The following is a 23,322-nucleotide window of genomic DNA, read 5'->3' on the forward strand; positions in this document are numbered from 1 at the left end:
AAAACTTGCATTGCCACCTTCTCCCATGCTAGCCACGACCAACAACTCCTAACATTGAAAAGCTGCCCCTCCAACCAACAGGCTCCTCGACAAATCTCAAACGGGGAAGATGTCTGACACGCCACCTGTAGCATCTTGGTGAGGAAGATGTCCACCGTCTCCCGGCAGGCGCTGCCGGACGATTCCTCGTCCGTGGGGAAAAGAGCCCGCCACTTGTCCAGCGCACTGGCCACGCTGGTCAGCTCCTCGTACGACTCTCCCCCCGCTGTCTCGCCATCTGCGTCTGGGACGGTAAAGCAGGAAGAGGCTTCAACACGGCTGCCATCCACACCATCCTATTGCTTGTATTCACTGGCGAGGCGCACATGCAGGCAACCGTGCGAGTGCGCCATCACCTGTTACGTCAGGCTCCGCGCAATGGCGGTACTTGTCTGTGCTAAGCACATGACTGTGTCGCACATTAAAAAACTCTCCCTCAACGAACGCAAAGTATTGCCTCGAGTCCGATGTGAGTGTGATTAATAACATCTCTGTTGACACCACCGTTGAGAGTCGGGTTGAAACGGAGCAGACGACGCACGCCGGTGTTTTTTTTCTACGGCGTGCGGGCGCAGTGGCCCAAGCCGCGCCATGTCTGTAGCGCAGCGGCCATGTCTGTGGCCGTTTCCAGTGTTGCCAAGCGAAGAAATTGACTGCTGAACTTTTCAACGAATACCACCTATACTCAGGTACAAAAAGAGAGAGAGAGAGGTTCTCCTTTAAGGAGGGGACACTGGTCTTGAAACAACGTCTTTTAATTTTCAAGTAATCTCTTGAAACTTGTCAGTCTTGCTGCTTTTTTCCCCACTGATTTCAAATATGCCATTATTTTTTGAGTCGGTCAATTAGTTACCAAGATAATTAGAGATAATTGGCCATTTTTGGTTGAACATTAGACAAAACAGTGTTGGTCAGAAAACTATTGTCTTTATATTTTCCAATACTATGAACCCTGGTGAGTGCAGTAAGAGAATCGGTTTTTTTGATGCATTGCTTGGAACTAATTTTACAGCTCATTAAACTTGGGCATTTGAAATGGGCATTCAAAATGGTTCCTTGCCACTGGTGCCACCAGAGTTTAATAAACTGTAAAATTACTTCCAAGCGATGCATCAAAACCTGCTTCAATTATTGCATTCACGAGGGTTCATACATAGTATTGGAAAATGTAACGCATCCCGCCTATTAACGCATCCCCCTGTAAGGAGGGCTAGACACTGGCATATAAAATCCAAAGCCTAGACAGAACTAACTTCTCAAAAATGGTTTATTGATACACACAGATGGCATGTACTTACGGATGGCGTTAAGGCAAAACCATCGAAGTCTTTTTTCTCAGACTCACTAAGAAATAATTCAGTATCTTCAGTGGGAGTTCCACCGGCCCATCACTGTCGTCCTCCGACTCTCTGATGCCTTCTTCGCCAACATCGTTACCACTCGCAGACCGGATTACTCCGGCCTTTATCAACCCAGCTACAACTGTTTTTGTAGAAATGGAGTCCCAAGAGTCGGAGACCCATTTGGCCACCTCTCCAAACGTCGCGCGTCTCTTGCGTGCTGTCGTAAATCAGCGCAATGAAGGTGTCATGGCGGACGGAAGTGACGCGACCGGAAGTGGCCCGAAAATCGAAACTTATCCGCAAGCTGTCATTTAAAAATTAGCAGCACGTTTACCTCCTTCAGAGTAACTCTCTGTAATAATTTGTAAGCTGCATTTTGTTTTCGCAACCCAGTTTGATGTTACTTTGAATTTATTCTGAACTGTAGTTACTGCGCATGGCGTAAAATGACGCGCGGTTGTTGCAGGCCATTGCAGAAAAAGCTGCAAATTCTGTAGTGTAATGTCCCGAAGCGACATGTGGGCTATGAGAAACGCTGTACCGGTGGGCTTGGGATTGATTTACACCATAGAGCTGTGTCTCAACGTGCGCTGGCCACGCGCTGTCGCCGCCAACCAGATTTATTCCATACATAAGTTGCACCGGTGGATAAGACACATCAATGAAAATTTCAGAAAAAAAACGCGACTTATAACCAGAAAATACGGTAGCATTTCTCATGTGTAACAATACATGATTTAATGCATCCAAGTTCTGTCTCATATTTTCATGGACCTCTCAAGCATTGCCACTTAATTTAGAGCCGAATAAAATTTAGTTCAATATTCCAAATGTTTGGAATATTCACGCAGCCCTAATATTCAGAACACGAGGCACACCACAGCGGCACTCTGTAGTCTCCAATCAAAGCTTCGAACTTGCACCAGACGACTTTTGCACCGCCATTTTCACATCTCCCCCCTTTTGGCAAAATCCAGTTATTTCCACCACAAATCCAACCAGGAATTTCGCATCTTCACCCTTTCCCACTTCACCACCAAAGCAAGTAGACAAAACGGGCGAATTCACAGACTTGCAGCCGAGTGCCACTGACCGATGGAGTCGTTGTGGCCGGTGCGTGCCGCGTGGGGTAGCCACTGGAGGTAGTCCAGGAGGCCCAGGTAGCCCCTCACAAAGGCGTCCAGCTTCTCGTTGGGCCTGAGCACCTTGCGATCCACCTTCAAGTGCTCCTGCACAATTTGGAAGAGAAAGAAAATGGCAAATCTGTCGTGAGACAAATGTTTTTTCCACAAACGTCTTGTTTCAGAAAACCGCTCAAGTTGCTTTTAATATAATAAGGGCTGTTAAGACAAAATGCAACCTATTTTTTTGTTTGTTTTTTCAATATCTCGCCCTTGGTAGCCCACTCAGCTCTAGTTAACATGCCTGCCTTTCTTTTACCTGGTTTCCTTCCCTCTATTCTAGCCTTGAAGGACGTTGCTACAAGAGAAGAAAATGCAAGAAACATTGCAAAACTTCCAAAGTTCGCACTCAATGGCATCGGCAGTGAAGCAATAGAAAGAACCCTAAAAACATAGTAATCAATGTATTAACAGCACGGTAGCACTCCAGTGTCCCAATCAAACAGAACTAGAAGCACCTCTTTGATTGGCCAATCATGTTTCTGGGCAGTGGCTTTGGTGGGTGACTGGCAAACACAAAAACAAGACCATGCGACATTATAAACACCTGGCAAGAAAGGGCTTGTTGAGTTGCCACTGCTCTGTCCGTTTTCCCTAATACAGTTGAACCCCTTTATAAGAGACACGTACCGGGGAGCAGTTTCTGTCTCTTATACGAGATGTCTCTTATAAGCAGGGAACCATGTTTTCACTTACTAATCAGACCCTCGTTCAATGTGGGCACTGTATGACTAATATAAGCTCAAAAGAACGCTACAGCATGTTTCAAAAGATTCATTCTAATTAATGTTTGGCCCCAGGATTTATGAAACTTTGTTTGCTTCATGACTGTATTTACACTGTTTTTTACAACCGATTCTACAAGCTTTTTTTTCCTTTCCTTGGTTGTGGAAGATCAATCGTAGATGTTGAGTTCACAAGCCTGATGAATAGCCAGAGCGCACAGCTTCTTCCGCTGTGTGCTCAGGCTATTCATTACGCTTGCAGGACTCAACATCTGCAGTGCTTCTTGATTGGGAGCTACGCGAGTGGGAGAGCCCGCATGTGCGATCGCACTCCATCCAATGGATGGCAGTAAGTTTCAACCACTTTTGTCAGTTGCATTTCCATTGGCAGGGCTTCTCATTGTCATTTCTTAGCTGACTGAACTACTGTGTGTTTGCTGAAGTTATAATAAATAGCGACTGCAGGTGTCTGTCATCCACCTGTGTTTCCACAATGGAAGCAACTGCAATTAGTGACTGGTGGCACTGCATCTGAAGTTAAACTGTCTGTTACAAGCGAGATTGTTGATTAAACTTCAAGGATGACTTGTCCCTTATAACCAATCTTCTACATCCAATGTCTGTTATAAAAGAGGTCGATTTAATGGGAAAGATAGGGTGGCCAACCATGTGGGTGAATAGTGTCTCTTATACCCATTTGCCTCTTACATCAGTGTCTCTTATAACAAGGTTCAACTGTATCTATATTATTTATTTAAGGTTTGCAATAATACTCGTATCATTGTTGTTGCGGAAAGCAGTCTTTTTAACAAACCAAACCTGTATTATTTTGTCTTCACAACCAGTTTATATTACTCAGCCCAACACAATGATTAAAACCTGGGATCAGTTCAGTTAGAGAAGGCATAGCGAGGGTATATTTGACAGAAAACAGAATTTACATGCAACTGTTCTCTGAATGCAAAAAATCAATGTCTGCCCCCATTGTGAAGGAGATAGCCATTGTGGTGAAGGAAATAGTCCTTTTATGGTTCCACATTAAGTGACAATAGCCTCCTGCATTACATTGCTCCGTCAATTTTTTCGAAAAATATCGGTACCAAAACTGTTTGTAACATTGTTCAAGTTGACAGTTTCACGTAGGGCAGCCATTAAAACAACAGAAATACCCACACATGAAAATAAAACTTGCCAGCAAACCCCTAACTGCATTTCTGACCAATTTGAAGTTGTGTTAAAAGATAACGACTGTGTTATCTTTTGACTTGCAGCTGGAGCTCTTGTCATTGAGATCAGGCGTCAATGTGGGCATGCTTTTTTTCGGGGAAAAGTAGTGTGCGACGAAGGTGCCGAGGCAAGTTGGCTCAAAGTTAGGCAACTACATAGTAGTTGCATGAAATAATATATTCGCAGTGCATAAACGAGACTGAAACTGATGTACGTGGTTTGCAAGTGGTCCCAATGGCATATAGCAGTGCGATAGGACCTTTAACAACACGCTATAATAAGACTGCTTGTAATCAAAAATGAACTAAGCTAATAGGTTCCGAGCCGCCAGCACAACCTTCCGTTTAAGGAAGACTCCCCTGATCACATTCCTAGGGACTTACTGCTTGATGTTAAAACGCATTGTGTACCGATAGGAAATGTTTCACACATTTATAAAAATGTTCCTAACGGCCGAGTTTGGTTCGTTTAGAAATATATCACTTCTTTACTGAGATGAAAAATAAACAGGGAACACATTTTGGTTTATCCAGTCTTCACACATGGCGCTAGCTGTCTAGCAAGCACGAGTGTAATCTTTTTATTTCAGTATATCTCTAAAACAAACAAACTAGGCTGTTGTGAACACCAATATGTATATGTAAACCTTTTCGTATTGGTGCATGATGGTTTTTAAGTCTGTGGGTCATGAAGAAAGAAGCAAGTCCCCCAGGAATGTTAAAAGGTGAGTCCCTTTAAAAGATGGCATGAATACGACACCACTACTGACGCAATCGTCCCAAGCAGGTGAACCAGCACCACCACCAAGCCAGTGCAAAACACCGAGTGAGCATGATTAAAATGGCGGCCTGTCTCTTCCGCTTCGTTAGGCTGTGGCCACGGTACTAGTGAGTGCAATAGTTTCTCATTAGCAGAGCCTCCACTTGGCACCAACTGCGGGCCACTTTTCAGATCTGAATAAATATTTTGCGCATTTTAATATAAATCCTAAAATCTCAGCTGAGGACTCATGACTTGTATTCCGCTTCATTGGCTTAGAGTCGAGTAAATACTGAAGCCGGACTGCTTGCCGTCTTGCTGCTTGGCTACTACCGGCTCGAGTGCAAACGACGACTGTCCAAACCTGGAAGAAGGTGCGCAGGTGTGCGTGGCGCTGGTGCTTGAGGCAGTAGACGATGTACTCCAGGGCAATCTCCTTCTTGTCGGCCACCAACAGGCACCTCGAGTGCCTGCGTGCAGACAGGAACAAAAGTGAGGGAGAGAGAAGAAGGGTTGGCAGGGCATCCCCTGCACTGTTGGGACCACAGAGCCTCAAACTAACAAATACTGGAGGGGAAATAGCCGCATAAGCGCTGTGCTGCCCTGGGTGCTGCCATAACAGGCGGCAGTGTACCTGTCTTACTCCTTGCAACGCAGCTTGTTGCCATTCCTGACGACAGACACAAAAACAGGCACAACTTTTTTTTCTAGTTAGGTAGTCACACATGAAGCATCTAAAAATATCTGTCGAATATATCCTTTTAAAAGATACCTATGCTACTGCATTAATAAGACAGCTTTAAATAGTCATTTAAAAACACTTTCATGTTTTAGCGAAGTTACAGGCAACTTAATCAGCACCATGTAACTAAACAGTGCATCAGGCAACATGTAATCGGAAGGCATGGGTTCGGTCCGCACAAGAGACACATGTTTTTCTCCACTTTTCTTTCCCAATATAAAATAAGGAAAGGTTAAGAGCGCTAAATATAATAAACTAAAAAAATAAAGACAGAGTTTACTGATTCCCTTAGCTTTCACTGACATTCTAGACTGCTGGTTTTCCTTTCTGTATTCCTTCAACAAGAACCTATATTTTCAATGAGTGGTGCAATGAGAGGGAGAATTTTTAGCTGAAAAATATAAACAAATTTGCGGTTAACTTATTTATCCCAAATTAGTCCAACAGTTTCGACAGAGGAACTGTCTTCGTCGGGGACTCTCTTACGATGAACACAAAACTCTGATGTACACGAGTGTGGTTTCTTGGGCGAGTTTCTTCCGCATTTGTGAAAAAAAGTTCTGTGAGAGATGAAGGACAACACAAGTAGCAAGTAGCAAGAAATGCAGCGTCCTGTCTATCTGCTTTGTCCTGCGTCCCTCCAAGTGCCTTTTTCGCAAAATCTTACACACACGTGCATGCGAAGGGTTCCTTTTCTCCTCACCCTCATCAAGGAGGACCCTCGAGAAAAATAAGGTAGAGAGAAAGGTAACAAATCCAGCAACCACACGGCACATGCAACACGAGGTGCTCAGAGGGACAGGGTAAATGAACTAGAGAGAGAAAGGAGAAAGAAAGAAGCCAAGCAGATGAAGAAAGGGGGAGGAGGGGGAGAAAAAGAATGAACAGGGCGAGGGTAAGGAACGGGAAGCGGGCACAAGCTTTTAATAGGTTTGCTGCGACGTTGGGGAAGACGGCAAACAAAATACAGCCAACGCATGAACACAGATGGGGAAAAGGGGAGGGGGAGGGTTCTATTGTTTCAGTCTTGGCTAACACTTGCTGCGCAGACAAATGACAAATGCATGCAAACCCGCCTGCAAAAGAGAGCACTTTGATTTTTTTCAAATGTCCCTTTCAGAGATCCTAGTGCACCGCTGTATTCCCGACATGAAATAGTTAGCGCAAGGAATTTCTATGATGTCCGTCTACTTAATTCGTATCTTTTTTCTAATGACAAGTTCAGAAACTTCATTGCAACAATTTCAAGCATTACTCTACAAACAAGTGACTCTCGCACACGCAGCGGTGACAGGTGGCTCGTTCCCCTTCAGTGCACCGGGTATTTTCTACAGTCCTTGCAATATTCATTGCCCTCGATCCTTAACAAATTTCAAAAAGATGGTATCGACTACAGAAAGTGTACGAAGACGAATCTGCGAAAATATTTTGTGGCCAGATAGTTATTGGTCTTACTTTTGTGCACTTGTATAGGCTTTTATTGTTTGTTTTGCGTTCTTTTTGTTTCACACAGTGAAGTGTCACATGCCTTGGATAAGGTATAGCTGGTTCTGTTATATTTCAGAATTGTGTTTATTGTGTCTATGCATTTTTTTCTATTGTTACTTAATGTATGTCACGATTAATGTTACCTAAGACTGTGTACACTTATGCATTGTTCGTATATAGGTGTGTTTTTACATCTGTATATATCTGTTAATTTCACGTATATATTAGCGTGAGTATGCTTTTTACCGTTGCCAAACAGCTGCTGTGTTTACGGGCTGCCAGGCACCCTTTAAGTCCGCTTTTTTCGGCTGGTGGACCTCCAACACTGTAATGTTGGAAATAAACTTGAAACTTGAAACTTGAAAGATGGAGAGGCATTGCTTTTGCCAAAAAACCAGTGGTAATTGTACTCTGAATGTCTTTTGTGCGTCCGCGTCAAGGCGGCAGAGCAAGACGCGCATGGCAGCGAGCGGTGGCGCGCCATAAAATGGACGACCCGCAGGAAAGCCAAAAAAACATGTCAGAGAAACGGCCAGCACGCTGAGTTCACAGAAGATGACGAGTGACCCACCTCCCTCATCAGCGGCGGCGTAGAGCAAAGTAAAGGTACACATATAGCACCAACGGTGTGAAATCAGAGTCGCCAGCCGAAAACCTCTCAATCGCGCCACTGCTATCTCCTAAAACAATGCAACAATGCAAAACAAGGCAGGAGGCGGTGATCCTGAAAACAGAATTTTGTACTGCAAGGTACGGCCAGGCCGGAACTCCCACACCCAGAGGTCGGCAAACTCACTCATGAGTCCACTCACTCAGACTCATTTGGACTCAAACTCACGCGTGAGTTTGAGTTTGAGTGAGCGCGAGGCTAGTGTGGCATGGTGAGTTTGAACTTGAGTGAGTTTGAGCCGAGTGATCACGACTGAGTTTGAGCCCGATTGAGTTTGAGTCCATTTTGAGTTCTGAGTACATTTTGAGTTTGAGTCCATTTTGAGTTCTGAGTACATTTTGAGTTTGAGTCCATTATGAGTTCTGAGTACATTTTGAGTTTGAGTCCATTTTGAGTTCTGAGTACAATTTGAGTTTGAGCTCATTTTGAGTTCTGAGTACAATTTGAGTTTGAGTCCATTTTGTACATTTTGAGTTTGAGTCCATTTTGAGTGCTGAGTACAATTTGAGTTTGAGTCCATTTTGAGTTCTGAGTACATTTTGAGTTTTGAGTACACAGTTGAACCCCTTTATAAGAGACACGTACCGGGGAGCAGTTTCTGTCTCTTATACGAGATGTCTCTTATAAGCAGGGTACCATGTTTTCACTTACTAATCAGACCCTAGTTCAATGTGGGCACCCTATGACTAAAACAAGCTCAAAAGAATGCTACAGCATGTTTCAAAAGATTCATTCAAATTTATGTTTGGCCCCCGGAATTTATGAAACAGTTCTGAATCTTTGTTTGCTTCATGACTGTATATACACTGTATATTTTACAACCGATTCTGCAAGCTTTTTTTTCTTTCCTCGTTTGTGGAAGATGAATCGTACATGTTGAGTTCACAAGCATGATGAATAGGCGGAGCGCACAGCTTCTTCCGCTGTGTGCTCAGGCTATTCATTATGCTTGCAGGACTGCGATGCTTTTCGATTGGGAGCTATGCCAGTGGGAGAACCCGCATGTGCGATCGCGCTCCATCCAATGGATGGCAGTAAGCTTTAACCACTTCTGTAAGTTGCATTTCCATTGGCAGGGCCTCTCATTGTCATTTCATAGCTGACTGAACCACTGTGTGTTTGCTGAAGTTATAATAAATAGCGACTGCAGGCGTCTGTCGTCCACCTGTGCTTCCAGGATGGAAGCAACTGCAATTAGTGACTGGTGGCACTGCGTCTGAAGTTAAAATGTCTGTTACAAGTGAGATTATTGATTAAAGTTCAAGGATGACTTGTCCCTTATAACCAATCTTCTACATCCGATGTCTGTTATAAAAGAGGTCGATTTAATAGGAAAGATAGGGCAGCCAACCATGTGGGTCAATAGTGTCTCTTATACCCATTTGTCTCTTACATCAGTGTCTCTTATAACGAGGTTCAGATGCACTTTGAGTTTGAGTCCATTTTGAGTTCTGAGTACATTTTGAGTTTGAGTCCATTTTGAGTTTGAGTTCATTTTGAGTTCTGAGTACAATTTGAGTTTGAGCTCATTTTGAGTTCTGAGTACATTTTGAGTTTGAGTCCATTTTGAGTTTGAGTCCATTTTGAGTTCTGAGTACATTTTGAGTTCTGAGTACATTTTGAGTTCTGAGTACATTTTGAGTTTGAGCACATTTTGAGTTTGATTACATATTGAGTTTTGAGTACATTTTGAGTTCTGAGTAAATAGGAGTTTTAAGTCCATTTGGAGTTTGAGTACATATGAGTAGCCTAGCAGGCAGCTATGGTTGGCTGTTAAGTTTCATGCGTCACTGTGGGCTCGGAATTCAAGTTACCTGCGGGCATGGCACCAATCGCGATCTGCATGATCGGTTGGGAGGGAGGTGGTGTCTGATTTTTTTTAGTTTCTTGTTGAATTTTTATGGCCATAAGCACTTGCTGTATACCTAATTTTCGCGGCTGGGCGCGTGAGTGATAATTGACTGGTGAGGTCATAAAAAAGGGTTGTCTTAACTTTTCCTCCTGACGGATCCACTAAGAGCGTGGGAAAGGGTGGTGGGAAAGCACACGGCGGCGCTGGCGTGCTGGTTGTTCGCCTGCTACTGTTAACGGCTTGATATACTAGGGGTCACAAAGGAAGAGGTGAGAGCCGGGGGGAAATGGGGGCGGGGGCTGTCCTTTCTACTGTTTCAAATGAATTAGCTGAATTGACTGGGCAGCGCCCCTTAAGACAGAATAATGACCACATTAGATTGGGTAAAAAGTGAAACTGATGAGGCTAAGGCGTGTAAGGAATCAAATGAAAGGTCCGGATTAACGGAATCACGCGGGGTAAATAAAAAAAATGCTTCCTGATTGTAGTCATCAGGCAGTCATAATGAGTCATAGATTGGGTTAAAATTCAAAATGACGCTGCGAGGGCATGTGGGGAATCAAATTCAAGGTCTCGATGTGGGGAATCATTCGGGACGAACATGAGATATGGATATATCATGACGTAGTCATGGTAAATCAAAGATTCGGTTAAAATTCAGGTTCATGACGCTAGGGCGTATCAAATTAAAGGTCTCGATGAGGGTAATCACGTGCTTCCTGATTATTATCATGACATAGTCAAAATGGGTCATAAATTAGGTTAAAATTCACAATGATGCCACTGGGTGTCCGGGGTATCAAATTGAAGGTTCCGATAAGGAAAATCACGTAGGACAAAAATGTGGTAGGGCTATATCATGAGATAGTCATGGTTAGTCATTGATTGGTTTAACGTTCAAATTGATTCCGCTAGGATGTGATGGGTATCAAATCAATGGTCTTGATGAGCCGAATCACGTGGAAGAAATACAAAAATGCTTCCTGGTTATAACCATTAGATTGTCATGGCGAGTCTTATATTGGGGTAAAATTCGAAGTGACCCCGCTAGGGAGTGTAGGGTATCAAATTTACGGTCTTGAAGAGGGGAATCATGTGGTACAAATATAAAAAAGGCTTCGTAGTTCGAATCATGAGATGGTCATTATGAGTCATAGATGGGGTTAAATTCAAGGTGAGGCCGCTGAAGCATGTGGGGCGTCAAATTGAAGGTTCCAGTTAGGGGAATCATGTCGGACACCTAAATAATGCGTCCTGGTTAGAGTCATGAGAGGCATCGTTAGTTTGACTGGTATGAATTTTGTATGACCCTCCTAAGGTGTGTGGGGTATCAAATTAAAGGTCTCGTCGAGGGGGTCACGTGGAACAAATATGAAAATGCTTTCTGGTTATAATTATGAGGATATCGCAAAAGGTATACAGCAAAAGGTACACACTCTCACTCACACTCTCACTCTCACTCACTCGCACTCTCACTCACTCTCACTCTCACTCTCACTCACACTCTCACTCGCACTCTCACTCACACACTCTCTCACTCACACTCTCACTCTCACTAACACTCACACTCACGCTCTCATTCACACTCACACTCTCACTCTCACTCACTCTCACACTCACTCTCACTCCCACTCTCACTCACTCACAGTCACACTCTCACTCTCACTCAGTCACACTCACACTCTCACTCACACTCTCACACTCTCAATCTCACACTCTCAAACTATCTCAATCTCTGTGAGGCCATGTGAGTTCTGAGTTCATTTTGAGTTTTGAGTACATTTTGAGTTTTGAGTCCATTTTGAGTTTGAGTACATTTTGAGTTTTGAGTACATTTTGAGTTTTGAGTACATTTTGAGGTTTGAGTACATTTTGAGTATTGAGTACATTTTGAGTATTGAGTTCACTTTGAGTTTGAGTACATTTTGAGTTTTGAGTACATTTTGAGTTTTGAGTTCATTTTGAGTTTGAGTACATTTTGAGTTTTGAGTCCATTTTGAGTTTGAGTTCACTTTGAGTTTGAGTACATTTTGAGTTTTGAGTCCATTTTGAGTTTTGAGTTCATTTTGAGTTTGAGTACATTTTGAGTTTTGAGTCCATTTTGAGTTTGAGTTCACTTTGAGTTTGAGTACATTTTGAGTTTTGAGTCCATTTTGAGTTTTGAGTTCATTTTGAGTTTGAGTACATTTTGAGTTTTGAGTCCATTTTGAGTTTGAGTACATTTTGAGTTTTGAGTACATTTTGAGTTTTGAGTACATTTTGAGGTTTGAGTACATTTTGAGTATTGAGTACATTTTGAGTATTGAGTTCACTTTGAGTTTGAGTACATTTTGAGTTTTGAGTACATTTTGAGTTTTGAGTTCATTTTGAGTTTGAGTACATTTTGAGTTTTGAGTCCATTTTGAGTTTGAGTTCACTTTGAGTTTGAGTACATTTTGAGTTTTGAGTCCATTTTGAGTTTTGAGTTCATTTTGAGTTTGAGTACATTTTGAGTTTTGAGTCCATTTTGAGTTTGAGTTCACTTTGAGTTTGAGTACATTTTGAGTTTTGAGTACATTTTGAGTTTTGAGTCCAAATTGAGTTTGAGTACATTTTGAGTTTTGAGTCCATTTTGAGTTTGAGTACACTTTGAGTTTGAGTACATTTTGAGTTTTGAGTACATTTTGAGTTTTGAGTCCAAATTGAGTTTGAGTACATTTTGAGTTTGAGTACATTTTGAGTTTTGATTACATTTTGAGTTTGAGTACATTTTGAGTTCTGAGTACATTTTGAGTTTTGAGTCCGAGTGCGTTCTGAGTTTTGAGCTCAATGTGAGTTTGAGTTTGAGTGAGCGCAGATGTGCTGCTCAGCATTGAGTCTGAGTTTGAGTGAGTGGTGATTCGAAAAAAAAAAATTGTGAGTGAGTTTGAGTGAGCCGCGCCAACTTTGCCGAGGTATGCCCACACCACAAACACATCTCTCTTTCTCTCTTCTCTACTGTCCCAACCTGGACATCAGGTAGCGCTTATCGCACAGCATGCACAGCCACTGTCTGTGAGCGGGGGTGCGAGGCCTTGGGGGCCTTTTTGGAAATGCGACCGTTCCCCGATCAATAGTGCTTGGTCCAGAAAAAAAAATCACTATACAAGCCTTAGTGTTGCCAAGTCCGATTCACCTGGGCGCATGACATGCTGCCCACAATCTCATCGACACCATGGGTTAGTGTTTTGAGTTTATAAATAAGATACGATTATCTCAGTTTATGATCGTGCATTGTGCGAGAACCTGTCTCTAGCAGAGCAACTTTTATTTGGTTGAATGAATGACCCGGGTAGCTGACAAGTCTTGATAAGGGCTGCGTTTTATTATGAGACCGGTGAAGCACTTTTAGAAGACGGTTTCTGCTTGTCCGATGTACTGCATGCCACAGATGTCACAGTAAAGCATGTAGATGAGGTTAAGGCTGTCACAGTTTAGATGTGCATTTATTTGCAGTACATATCCCTTGGAGATGGCTTCGGCAGTGGTAGTGGTTATCTCATGTAGACAGACCTTACAATGTGATTTTTAGCATGGCTGGCATCCCTGCTGAGTGCTTTCAATGGTCCTTGTCTTGGCTTTGACTAGCATATCTTTCAACTTTTTTCCACAGTGATAAACCACTCGCGGCAGCTTTGATGAAAATTGAAGACAGGTGGCTACTTTGTTGCAGTGTACTGAAATGTCTCGAAATAATATTGTTAACTTCAGGAAGCGCAGACAAGTGGGTGAGCTCCAGTTTTGTGTGGTCCTCTTCCTTCCTGGGTTTCATTCCGTTTAGAATTCGCTTGCGATTTAGGTTATGAGTTCTGTCGATAGAGTTCTCAACCACTGCTGCTTGGTACTTTTGACGAATGAGGCCATTTTTGAATCTTTGGTAGCTGCAATCAAAAGTCGGCATTATTAGAGCAAATTCTGCACTATCTATGGGCCTGGGAATACGCAATGCTAATCTTAGAATGTCTTCGATGGTCACTCTTCGAAGTGCAGGTACCGCTGGCAATCAATTAGTTTTCTTTATAATGCTGTGGAGGTAAAGAGCACCGTGAAAATTCAATGGCGACATCTAGCAAATTTGCCGATGTCTTTGAAATGTTGTGCATGAATGATCTGGACAGTTGCACTGCACTTTAGTCCAAAATGAACTTGTGCAACCTTGCTTTGTCATCCGGCCAAAAAAAAATAGTGTCACCTAGATACCTCTTATATATAAGCAGGCAAGTGGGTTGCGCTTCCAAGAAGGGCCCCTTGATTAACGCCATGAACAAGTTTGCATAATATGGTGCCATTTTCATGCCCATAGCTGTGCCGCTAATTTGAGCGAAACGTTTGTTTTCTATTTCGAAATAATTGTAACAAAGCACCAAGTTGAGTAGCGTAGTAAAAGCATTCATTAATCTCTTGTGGCATATCAGCATTCTGAAATGTTTCCCCGGTATACTTGATGCCGTCTGAATAAGAGATACTAGTGTACAGCGATGAGACATCCATTGTAACCAGGAAGCTGCCAGAAAGCTGCCCTTAAATAAGTGCAACCATTGCCGGGGTCATACATAGCCACAGTCCTTTCGGTATATGACGTGCCAATACATAGGATTCTAATGAAGCACAGTGCAATTTGCAGCACATGCATTTATCAATGTTTGGCAGAGAGAGAGAGAAAGGCGCGAGACCAGGGTCACGTTGTGCAGGCCGTACCTTTAACCAGGCAGAGTCAGTCGCTGCGGGCGCCTACGCCGGTCCCCTGGGCGACTGGCGCAGGCGCTCAGTGTGTCCTGTTTTGCTGGCTTGGTACAGTCTGTGGTATCACAGCTGTGGTGGGCGAAACACCACTGGAGAAGGAAGAGCTTGCTGGCATTCCTGCTGTGGCTGTGTGGCCCCTGGTGCCTGACTCTCCGGAGCTCGTGGTTTCTAGGGCCTTTGGTGACAGCCGAGCGGTCGGATGGAGATCACATTGCGGAAGTTCTCCGCCAACAGGGCAACACCTTCAAAGCTTGCAAGCGAAGAGCCAGCAGCGAAATCCCTCCACGTAGGTGGTTCATGAAACGCGTGGTCGGCGTATCGCACATCGTCTCACAACTCTTTCCGGTGACACAGGCGGCGGACTTCGCGAACAAAATTAGAAGCCCCACGGTTGAAGAACGCAACAAATCGCCAATTTCACCCACATCAGCGCTGGTTGCTTCAGAGCTCGGTGAAGAGACAGGCTCAGAGGCATTCTCTTCAACGCCGGACAATGGAGGCAAACTTTGACGATCAACCCCCTCAACTTCTGCAGGGATGACGACGATCCACTTGCTGCTATGTCCGCAGTTCCGATGCAGATCACCAGGGTCTCCACAGTTGGACGTAGGCATTCTAGGGTGACAGGTATGTCTTCCAACTTCATCCCACCGTAGGAGATGAATTCGGGAGCGTCTCTCCCACTCGGGTGGAAGTGTCCGCGCACATGACTGAATGCCCACAATGGCATTCCTGACGGTGTGCCTTGGAAAGCAGCAGGTTAACCGCTCCGTTGTATGGAGTCTGGCAGCGATTGATGAAGAAGTATTTGATGAGTTGTGCAATGAGCCAGAAAGAACTTTTAAGGTGAAAAAGTAGTTGAACAGTTTTGACAGAACAGTCGAAACTGTTGGACTAATTTGGAATAAATGAGTTACCCGCAAAGTTGATCATATATTTGGGGTCACACTTCGGGGTCCGAAGTGTGATCCCAAAGAAAAAAATGACCCCAAAGAAGCGTGACCCCAAAGTGTGACACTTGGGACACTTATCATTCGGGGTCACACAACAGGACCACACTAAGCACTTCTCTCACACAAAATGCTCGCAGCAAAACAAAAAGAAATGAATCGGTGCTGGCAATGGGAGACGCTGTGGTTTAGCAAATTGACTAGGCCTTTTTATGCTTTAATGAATACAAGTTGTCTGTGTTTCCCATTCATCAAAAATACTGCCACCATAGCAGCGATTCAGACTTCCAAAACACCTCAAGGTATCTAAAAGCATGGACTTCCCGACAGACGTTAAGTGCAGCGCGATTTAATTATGGTAAACGGAAAATTACAAGAAAATTAGCGTGTAACACCCCGATGTTACATCTCGGCTGGAAGGTGCTCGAAAAGCTACAGATTTAGGCTAACTTGACATTTAAAATATTGCCGAAATATTGTATGGATGAGCATTTCCATTGTTTTGCCCCCCCTTAAAAATCCAGTCTCACTCCTTATTTTACACATTGGTGACCGACTTCCTGTCGGCTGCTGAGACATGTAGAGAGAAACAGAATCAGACGAACTTAGCCGCCTGCCCTTATTCATATTTCGCTCAAGTAAGGACCCAACCCGTGCAAGTACTCTGCATTTTGAAACACGAGCCTTTCATGTGTCCCAAATCTGTCTTGCCTGCGGTCAAAATAAAAAATGCTTTACGATACAGACTATCATGCCCAAAGGTGTGTCACTAAGCCAGGCTGGCATCATCATCATGATAAGTCTCAGAAGCCCTAAAGGGGGGGGGGGGGGGGGGGGGTGGAGATAAGGAAGGCTTGTGGGCGCTCACCTGATAAAAAAGTTGGTACGTTCCGGTGCGGCCAGGTTTTCGTGGAGCAGCATTCCAGCCTGCACACAGAAAACTCACGGGTAGACGACGACAGCATAGCAGCATGGAAGGGTGAACAACAAATTAAAAGTCATTTCACAGGGTCACTACGTTTTCCAACCTCCCTTCAAGAAAGAGAAAAGAATTCTCGAGCCAGCAATTGCAATAAAAAAATTGGCCGCGTATCTGCTCCTTTCGTTGCAAATGTCGTCAAAAGACGATAGTCTTTGTAGACATTCGCCAAGGAAATGCCCCCCTTTGCTTTCCCGCTCACCTCTCATGCTGTTCCTGTACCGTCGTGCTCATTCCAAGGTAAACACACTAAAGGTTTGCGCAAGGCAATTTGAATTTGCCGCGTTCCACTGCTACAGGCCGGGGTTTTCGATGCCAGCGCTGTAGTTCGGCGGAGACGCGCGTGAATCGAGGTGGCTGACTTCAACATTTATAGAACCACGTTGCCCCAAGCAGAACATGGAACCTAGCTAGTGGAACCTTTCTTTGCTGTTGCCGCGTGATTTTTTATATGCCGCCAGAAGGCGGCGGTTTTCTGCAGTAGATGTAGAATATCATTTGCTATCCAAAAACCAAGTATTCATGAATTTTTTAATAAAGGAACACTGTAAATATCCCTTGTGTACTAATTTCCTGTCTTATATTTGCGTAATGTCTTGTTCTTGTTCAACAAAGTTGACAAGTATGAGCATATAAACCGGGCTTAGACGTTTACATTTGGCTGTGAGTATATAAGACTATTGCGCAATATCAATTTTACTTAGGCCGGGTGGCTGAATCGAGTTACAGACAGACAGACCGAAATTTCTGGGTTTAAGTGGCCCAAGAAAGACTATCGTCTTTAAAAAAGGAGGCAGCCAACACTCACCGTTACTTATACAGAAACAATGACTGGACAGACCCACTTAGGTTGTCGGAAGAATTGAAAATATTCAAAACTGTTGCGTCTCCCCCCAGGGTGGAAGACTAAGCTTGATGACTTTACCTCCTCAGAAAAGAGCCAATTGAACTGCATAATTATGAGCAATTTCATAAATGGTGAAATGGTCATTTACTCGTGACAGATCGAACTTGTCAGAAACGAGTCAGGTGTTGTGGAGAGTAAACATTGTCAAAGTTCACAGAGAGAGACCAAAATGACCTCCTGGAAAACTTGTGAAGAAAGGGGAAAATTATCCAGGAAAACACCTCTGCAGGGAGCTCCTTGAGGGCACAACGATGTGACGAAGTATATTATGGTAGCCTGGCTTAAAGGTCCCTCCGCCCTCTTTCCGTACCTTGTAGAGCAGCTGGTCGGCCGGATAGCGGCCGATGAGCAGCACCTCCAGGGCCTGGGCGGCCTCCTTCCACCGGTACTGGGCGCACAGGCGCTGAACCAGCCGCGCAAGCAGGCAGCCACGACGGTTCACGGGACGCCAACCCTCCGACCCTGCACAGGGCAAGAGAGCAGTTTTAACTGCAGAGCACTTAGGGGCTCGCCTTGTCGTCATAGCTCGCTCGCTGGACCCAAGTAGAGCCCCATGGCGTACCGTTGTTGCAGCGTAACCCAGAGGCTTTGAAAGCCAAACAGTTTGTATAGTCATAAGCATTCGAAACTCGTGAACTGCTGGCGCTTGTCATACACCTTCCCGTTGTTTAGCGCAAAGAAAACTGCAGGTACATATGAGGCAAAATATACGTAACTAACCGGCAGCGCCCGCGTTGATTTAGTGAGGAACACTCTTTGGGTTGGTTTCTACAACAGTAAGCGAAAAAAGTGGCAGTGCAACACCGGTACATGCAGGAGGGAAGGCAAGCACGAAAAGAACAGAACTCGCGCTGGCACAGTTTCAGGCAGGCGGTGCGCGAGCACTGTGAAGGTGGCAAGTTTGAAATGCACTGGGTGGTAGCAGTGAGCGGATAACGGCACTACAGCCCATTACGACGAATCACTTTCTCTGCACTTCCGGTAGCTTTCAGGTTGAGTGGAACGCCTTTAATTTTCTTGGAAAAGCTGTGCGTTTCCACAGCGTCGGTCGACAGCACTCCATTCAAGAAGCCATCCAGCCACACTGGTTGTGTCAGGCGCGTCTTGTGCTAGAATCAAACCCGACCATCGATGTGCACACCAACTAAAGAACTGGCTTAACAAACGAAAACAATTGTGAGAAATGTCAGACATACGTTTTTAAAGTGAAGCTTTGTATGTCTAAGTAATGGTGTTTTATGTTTTGCCAAAATGAACAGCAGGAAAGCCAACTTTGCGCAGGGGGTTCCACAAAACAATGATGATGATGATGATAATCAAAGACACGTCAAGTGCCTAAAAAAAATATGCTTTCTGTGGTAGAAATTGAATCGAAATTCCTCCCGTCGTAAAGGCAATGTCTTTTTGATCGCACCATTCCAACACGGTGGAAACTGCAGTTCGAATTTTGCACTTTGATTTTGACTCGGGTTGCAAGGGAGAAAGATTCGCGTTTTAACCTATCTTTCTCTCAAGAAAAGGGCTCTGATTTTCGGAAACGGAAGGTGCGTCCACAGCGCCAGTCAACAGCTCTCTATTACAGCAGCCACACTTGTGATGTCAGGTGTGTCTTAGAACACAATTATCGATGTGTGCCCCAACTAAAGAACTGACTTAACAAACGAAACCAATCAAAAAAGCATCAGAAATATTTTTTTAGGTGGCAGAGAACAAAAACAAGTGCACGGTACTCACAAGTAAGTGTCCCCAACTGATGAAATTACCCCTACACCAACGTTCCGGCCACACCAAGAATTGCACAAAAGGTAAAAGCATGAACACTGGCACATGGCGCTCCAGACACTCCTTTTTAAAATACTTCAGCCGTCCATGAGGAAACCTGTCCTCCTACGCACACACAGTGTTACCAATTATCACAAGGTTGCTCAAAAAGAACACGCAGGCACCACTAAGAGTGATGGACCGATTTTCCAAAGATACCATCTAAAACACCTGAATTACCTAGCACACTTTTTTTTCTTTTTTCGCTATTCACTTGATGTGGGGATACACCTTACCTTCGCCCTCCATGGCCAACCCTCCTGAATGTACAACAAGTTCGAAACTTATATTCTCTACAAATAAACTGAAGCTACAGACTCCTGCCAAATGACGAAATAGCGCAGCAGAAAAGTGGAACTTTAAAAGCTTTTGTCAATGCAAGCTCGAAAGATTAACTCAAGGGTTGACTTCTAAAGCATGCTGTCTCAAGTAGAGTGATTTTCGTGCAAGCAATTATTTTTTAGAGTACAGTTTTCAAAAACCGAGAATGACCATCAGGGCAATGGGCAATTTCTACTCACCTTCCTTGCAGTCTGAAGAAACTAGCTGTGGCGGGGACGGCGATGTGAGGAGCTCCAGCAGCGTCCTCTGTTGAGGTGCAAAAAGAACCTCTTAACACTCAAGAAATGACTCCCCGAATTACAGTTAAACCCGGATATAACAAAGTTGACAAAAATTCACATTTTTTCCTTACATCCAGGTTTCGAGTTAAAGCTCGCATGAAGCCAAACCAAAACCAATATGCTATGAATCAGTGATGCTGAACTCACCCTTGTTCAAGGATATATTTCGCACTGAAAAACTGTGTGATTTGCTTGCTCTTGCTGCCACTACACGGCCGCCGAATTCACAAACGTAAGTATCACTTTTGTGTCTTGATAGTTTTCGGTGCCTTAACGCGTTTCAAGAACCAAACCAATGCCGAAAGGGCGCCATTTCGTAAACTGCATGCTCTTTTCTGCAGCCAAAATTGTTGAAGGGATGCTAGCTGGGACAGACACTGTACTGGGCGGCGACTTTCTTCTTTCTCGCCGACGGAAACGGCATTTAAAATTGCGAGCTCGTCTTGAAAAGACAAATCTTTTCGTATTCAGGCAGCAGAAATCATCCATGAACACATATACCACAGATATCAGGGGACACACGCTACTACACTCCGACAGGCACGCCTGGCACCTCACTGACACTGCACTCACACATAGAAATGCATGAGATTGCCGTGCGGGCGAAATTCGCGAAGTTAGTGCATTTCGCCAGCCGATTTTTCAGAAAAAGGGCAAGAAACCATGACTCATCAGCGTAGCGAATTCGTTACATCCAATTCAACCATCGCAACTCCTTCATTGCAAAGAGGTCGCAAACACATGGGCTTCAATGAAGGTGGAAATGGGGAATCAAATAACTTCGTTAAATCCAGAAATTCGTTACATACAGGTTTGTTACATCCAGGGTTAACTGCACACGGTCCCACAAAGCTCTGAACAGGCAAATGCAACAACCAAAAATTTTCGAAGAATTCAGAAGTCGACTCGTCATTCATTAAAGCAGATGCTATGGCTATAATTAATCTGCGATTTATTAATGCTTCGACTAATGGCACCATCCGGTGAGTGAACAGCAAGTAATCACGCTACCTCAACTTCATGAAGTGAAAGGGAAAAAGTTTCGACTACCTTCCAGAAGCGTTCTTCACAAAAGCGTTGCTTTTAATACCCCTGTCAAACGTGCCTATTTAAGTGCACTTAGACGGAGTGCACTAGGATAAAATGTCATTCGGGAGCAGCTAAACGGCAAACGCGAATGACACTTTACAAGGAACGCACTTTAAGCTGAGTGTGGTCCCCTAACACACTTTACCGGGGCCAGCTCGCCGAGTGAGTAATCTCGTGAACAGAAGTCCAAAAATCGGAAAAATTAACGTAAAACCGCGAGCGTTTAGATGATAATAAGTAACGTTAAAAGTTAATTATAGATATATTGCTTATTTACTTTTACAAAAATTGAAGCAGCGACGAAAAATAAGAAAATAACCTCTCTCTCAACAACGTGCCAGCGCCGCCTGGTGGGTGTTTTGCTCCATGGCAGCCGTTCTCTGCGGCGTTCTCGTAGGTGGTTTCTTGTGGCCCTGTGATTGTGTTCGTGTTTCAGCCTATTTCCGTTGTATTCAACGCTTTCAGATAATTTCCCCCGAACAATAATGCAGCTGTCATTCACTGCGCAGTGAATAACACTGAAGATAAAAGCGCCGGTGTTCAGTCGCCGTCCCGACTCTGTTTTTGTGGTCTTGTGCGATGCGCCGATTGCGATTTTAAACAATTCAAACCCAACGAATTGTTTACAATATTCCTCACGTGATAAATAGGGGGGATTTCAAGTAATTTTGCGTAATATTTACGCCGGCTATCGTCACTGACATCACGGCCAAGGGCACTTTATTTCGTCGTTTAGCAGCGCGCAGCCTAAGTGTCACTTGGGAAGCCCGAGTGCACTCGGCGGAAGTGCACTTAAATAGGCACGTTTGACAGGGGTATAAGTATCGACAAAAGATGCGACACAAATACTGCCCGCACAGCGCACCCAAATGCTATGCCGGAGCGTGTAAATAGAGTGAACTATTCTAGTTCACTCTAGTGTAAATGCAACGAAACGCGGCGTCAGCGATATGGGTTCCCCCACGATTGGCCAGGACGAATAACACAGATTTATTTCGAGGCCATAGCACTCCACATTGCACGGTGCAAGTTCACTCAAAGAGAACAGACACATCTTGATCACGCACACAATGCTTCCATCTATTCTCCGAATCCTTACAACACCCGACATTCCTTGCCCCCATTATGTGAAAAAGGTATATCACCTTCAGTTCATGACGCTTCGAAAAATTTCACACGATGTGGACAATTGTTTCTAATTACGCCGAGTAAAAAGGGCCCTGGTAAAACTTAGAAACAAAAGGGAGATAATTGCAACGTTAAAAAAAATTGGAGGGGGAACCCTGGCACTCCACTTCAACAAATATAATTTCTCTTGGGTTGTTGCGAACAAGGAACTCCGCCACCATGTGGTTCGTAACGATGCGTTTGAGGTGAACGCAAATAAAAGGAAAAAAAAAAACCAAGGCTTTCATACATATCGCGATAGCAAACTCCGTGCCTGCTTTTCGCTTCGAGAGCAGCTATGAAAACATAGATATAAACTGAAAATTATGAGCCTTGCAATCGCTACTGCGAAGTTCTCGTGTTTTAAACTTCGCGCGCGCGCGCGCGCGCACGACTTTTCCAGGCGAAGACTTCACAGCACCATCAGTGCGGAATAGAAGGCTCGCAAACAATTTGAGTGCTTTCAAACGTTCAAACACACGGTACGGCAAACAGACATTCTTTACGAGCCGACAAAAAGGCAGCAGTGAAAGACCAAAGCGCAGCTTGCTCACCCACTCCTCAACGGAGTACTCCCGAGGCGCCGTGTTTGCCAGGCCTCCAGTTGCACCATACTTGATTCCTCCTCGTTTTGTCATGCCTAGCAAATCACAGGGCTATTGTCGTCAAACCATAAAAGTGTAGCTGATCAGAAATTCACGAAAGCGATGAAAACTCCACCGCAGCCGATCACACGCTGCACATGATCACCGCGCACTCTTGACTTCGGCTGCGGCTGGCTCTGGCTTGTGTGAGGCTTTGAACGTTTTGATTTCGGTAGTCATCGCCAGTCATCGCGATGTTTTGTGCTAACTCTGTTTATGTACTGCTCGTACGCAAAACATTAGGTATATTTGCTGACGCTACTGACACTCATGTGCCACTGGATGGAAAATTTAATCTGAGAACGCAAATTCTTTTCGGCTTTTTTCTGCGTTTGGCCGGGGCTGTTTGCTTGCA

At 44.2% G+C, this 23,322-nt stretch overlaps 1 protein-coding gene across 1 annotated transcript in view; it reads right to left on the minus strand.

The window, feature by feature from the left end:
* The window catches only part of LOC144142265 (uncharacterized), a 45,599-nt gene extending 22,486 nt beyond the window's left edge, over positions 1-23,113 (minus strand). Inside the window, exons 1-7 of the mRNA XM_077673633.1 lie at positions 22,878-23,113; positions 19,966-20,032; positions 17,934-18,085; positions 16,606-16,664; positions 5,639-5,744; positions 2,476-2,611; positions 126-283 (exon numbers count right to left, since the gene is read on the minus strand). Of these exons, the coding sequence (XP_077529759.1) occupies positions 126-283; positions 2,476-2,611; positions 5,639-5,744; positions 16,606-16,664; positions 17,934-18,085; positions 19,966-20,032; positions 22,878-22,961 (762 nt within the window). The 5' untranslated portion in view covers positions 22,962-23,113. The remainder of the gene's footprint in view (positions 1-125; positions 284-2,475; positions 2,612-5,638; positions 5,745-16,605; positions 16,665-17,933; positions 18,086-19,965; positions 20,033-22,877) is intronic.
* Positions 23,114-23,322: the final 209 nt, after the last annotated feature.

This window comes from Haemaphysalis longicornis, unplaced genomic scaffold (assembly GCF_048455015.1).
Source record: "Haemaphysalis longicornis isolate Haplotype H1 unplaced genomic scaffold, Haemaphysalis longicornis Haplotype H1 scaffold_6, whole genome shotgun sequence".
In the NCBI taxonomy this organism is placed as follows: Eukaryota; Metazoa; Arthropoda; class Arachnida; order Ixodida; family Ixodidae; genus Haemaphysalis; species Haemaphysalis longicornis.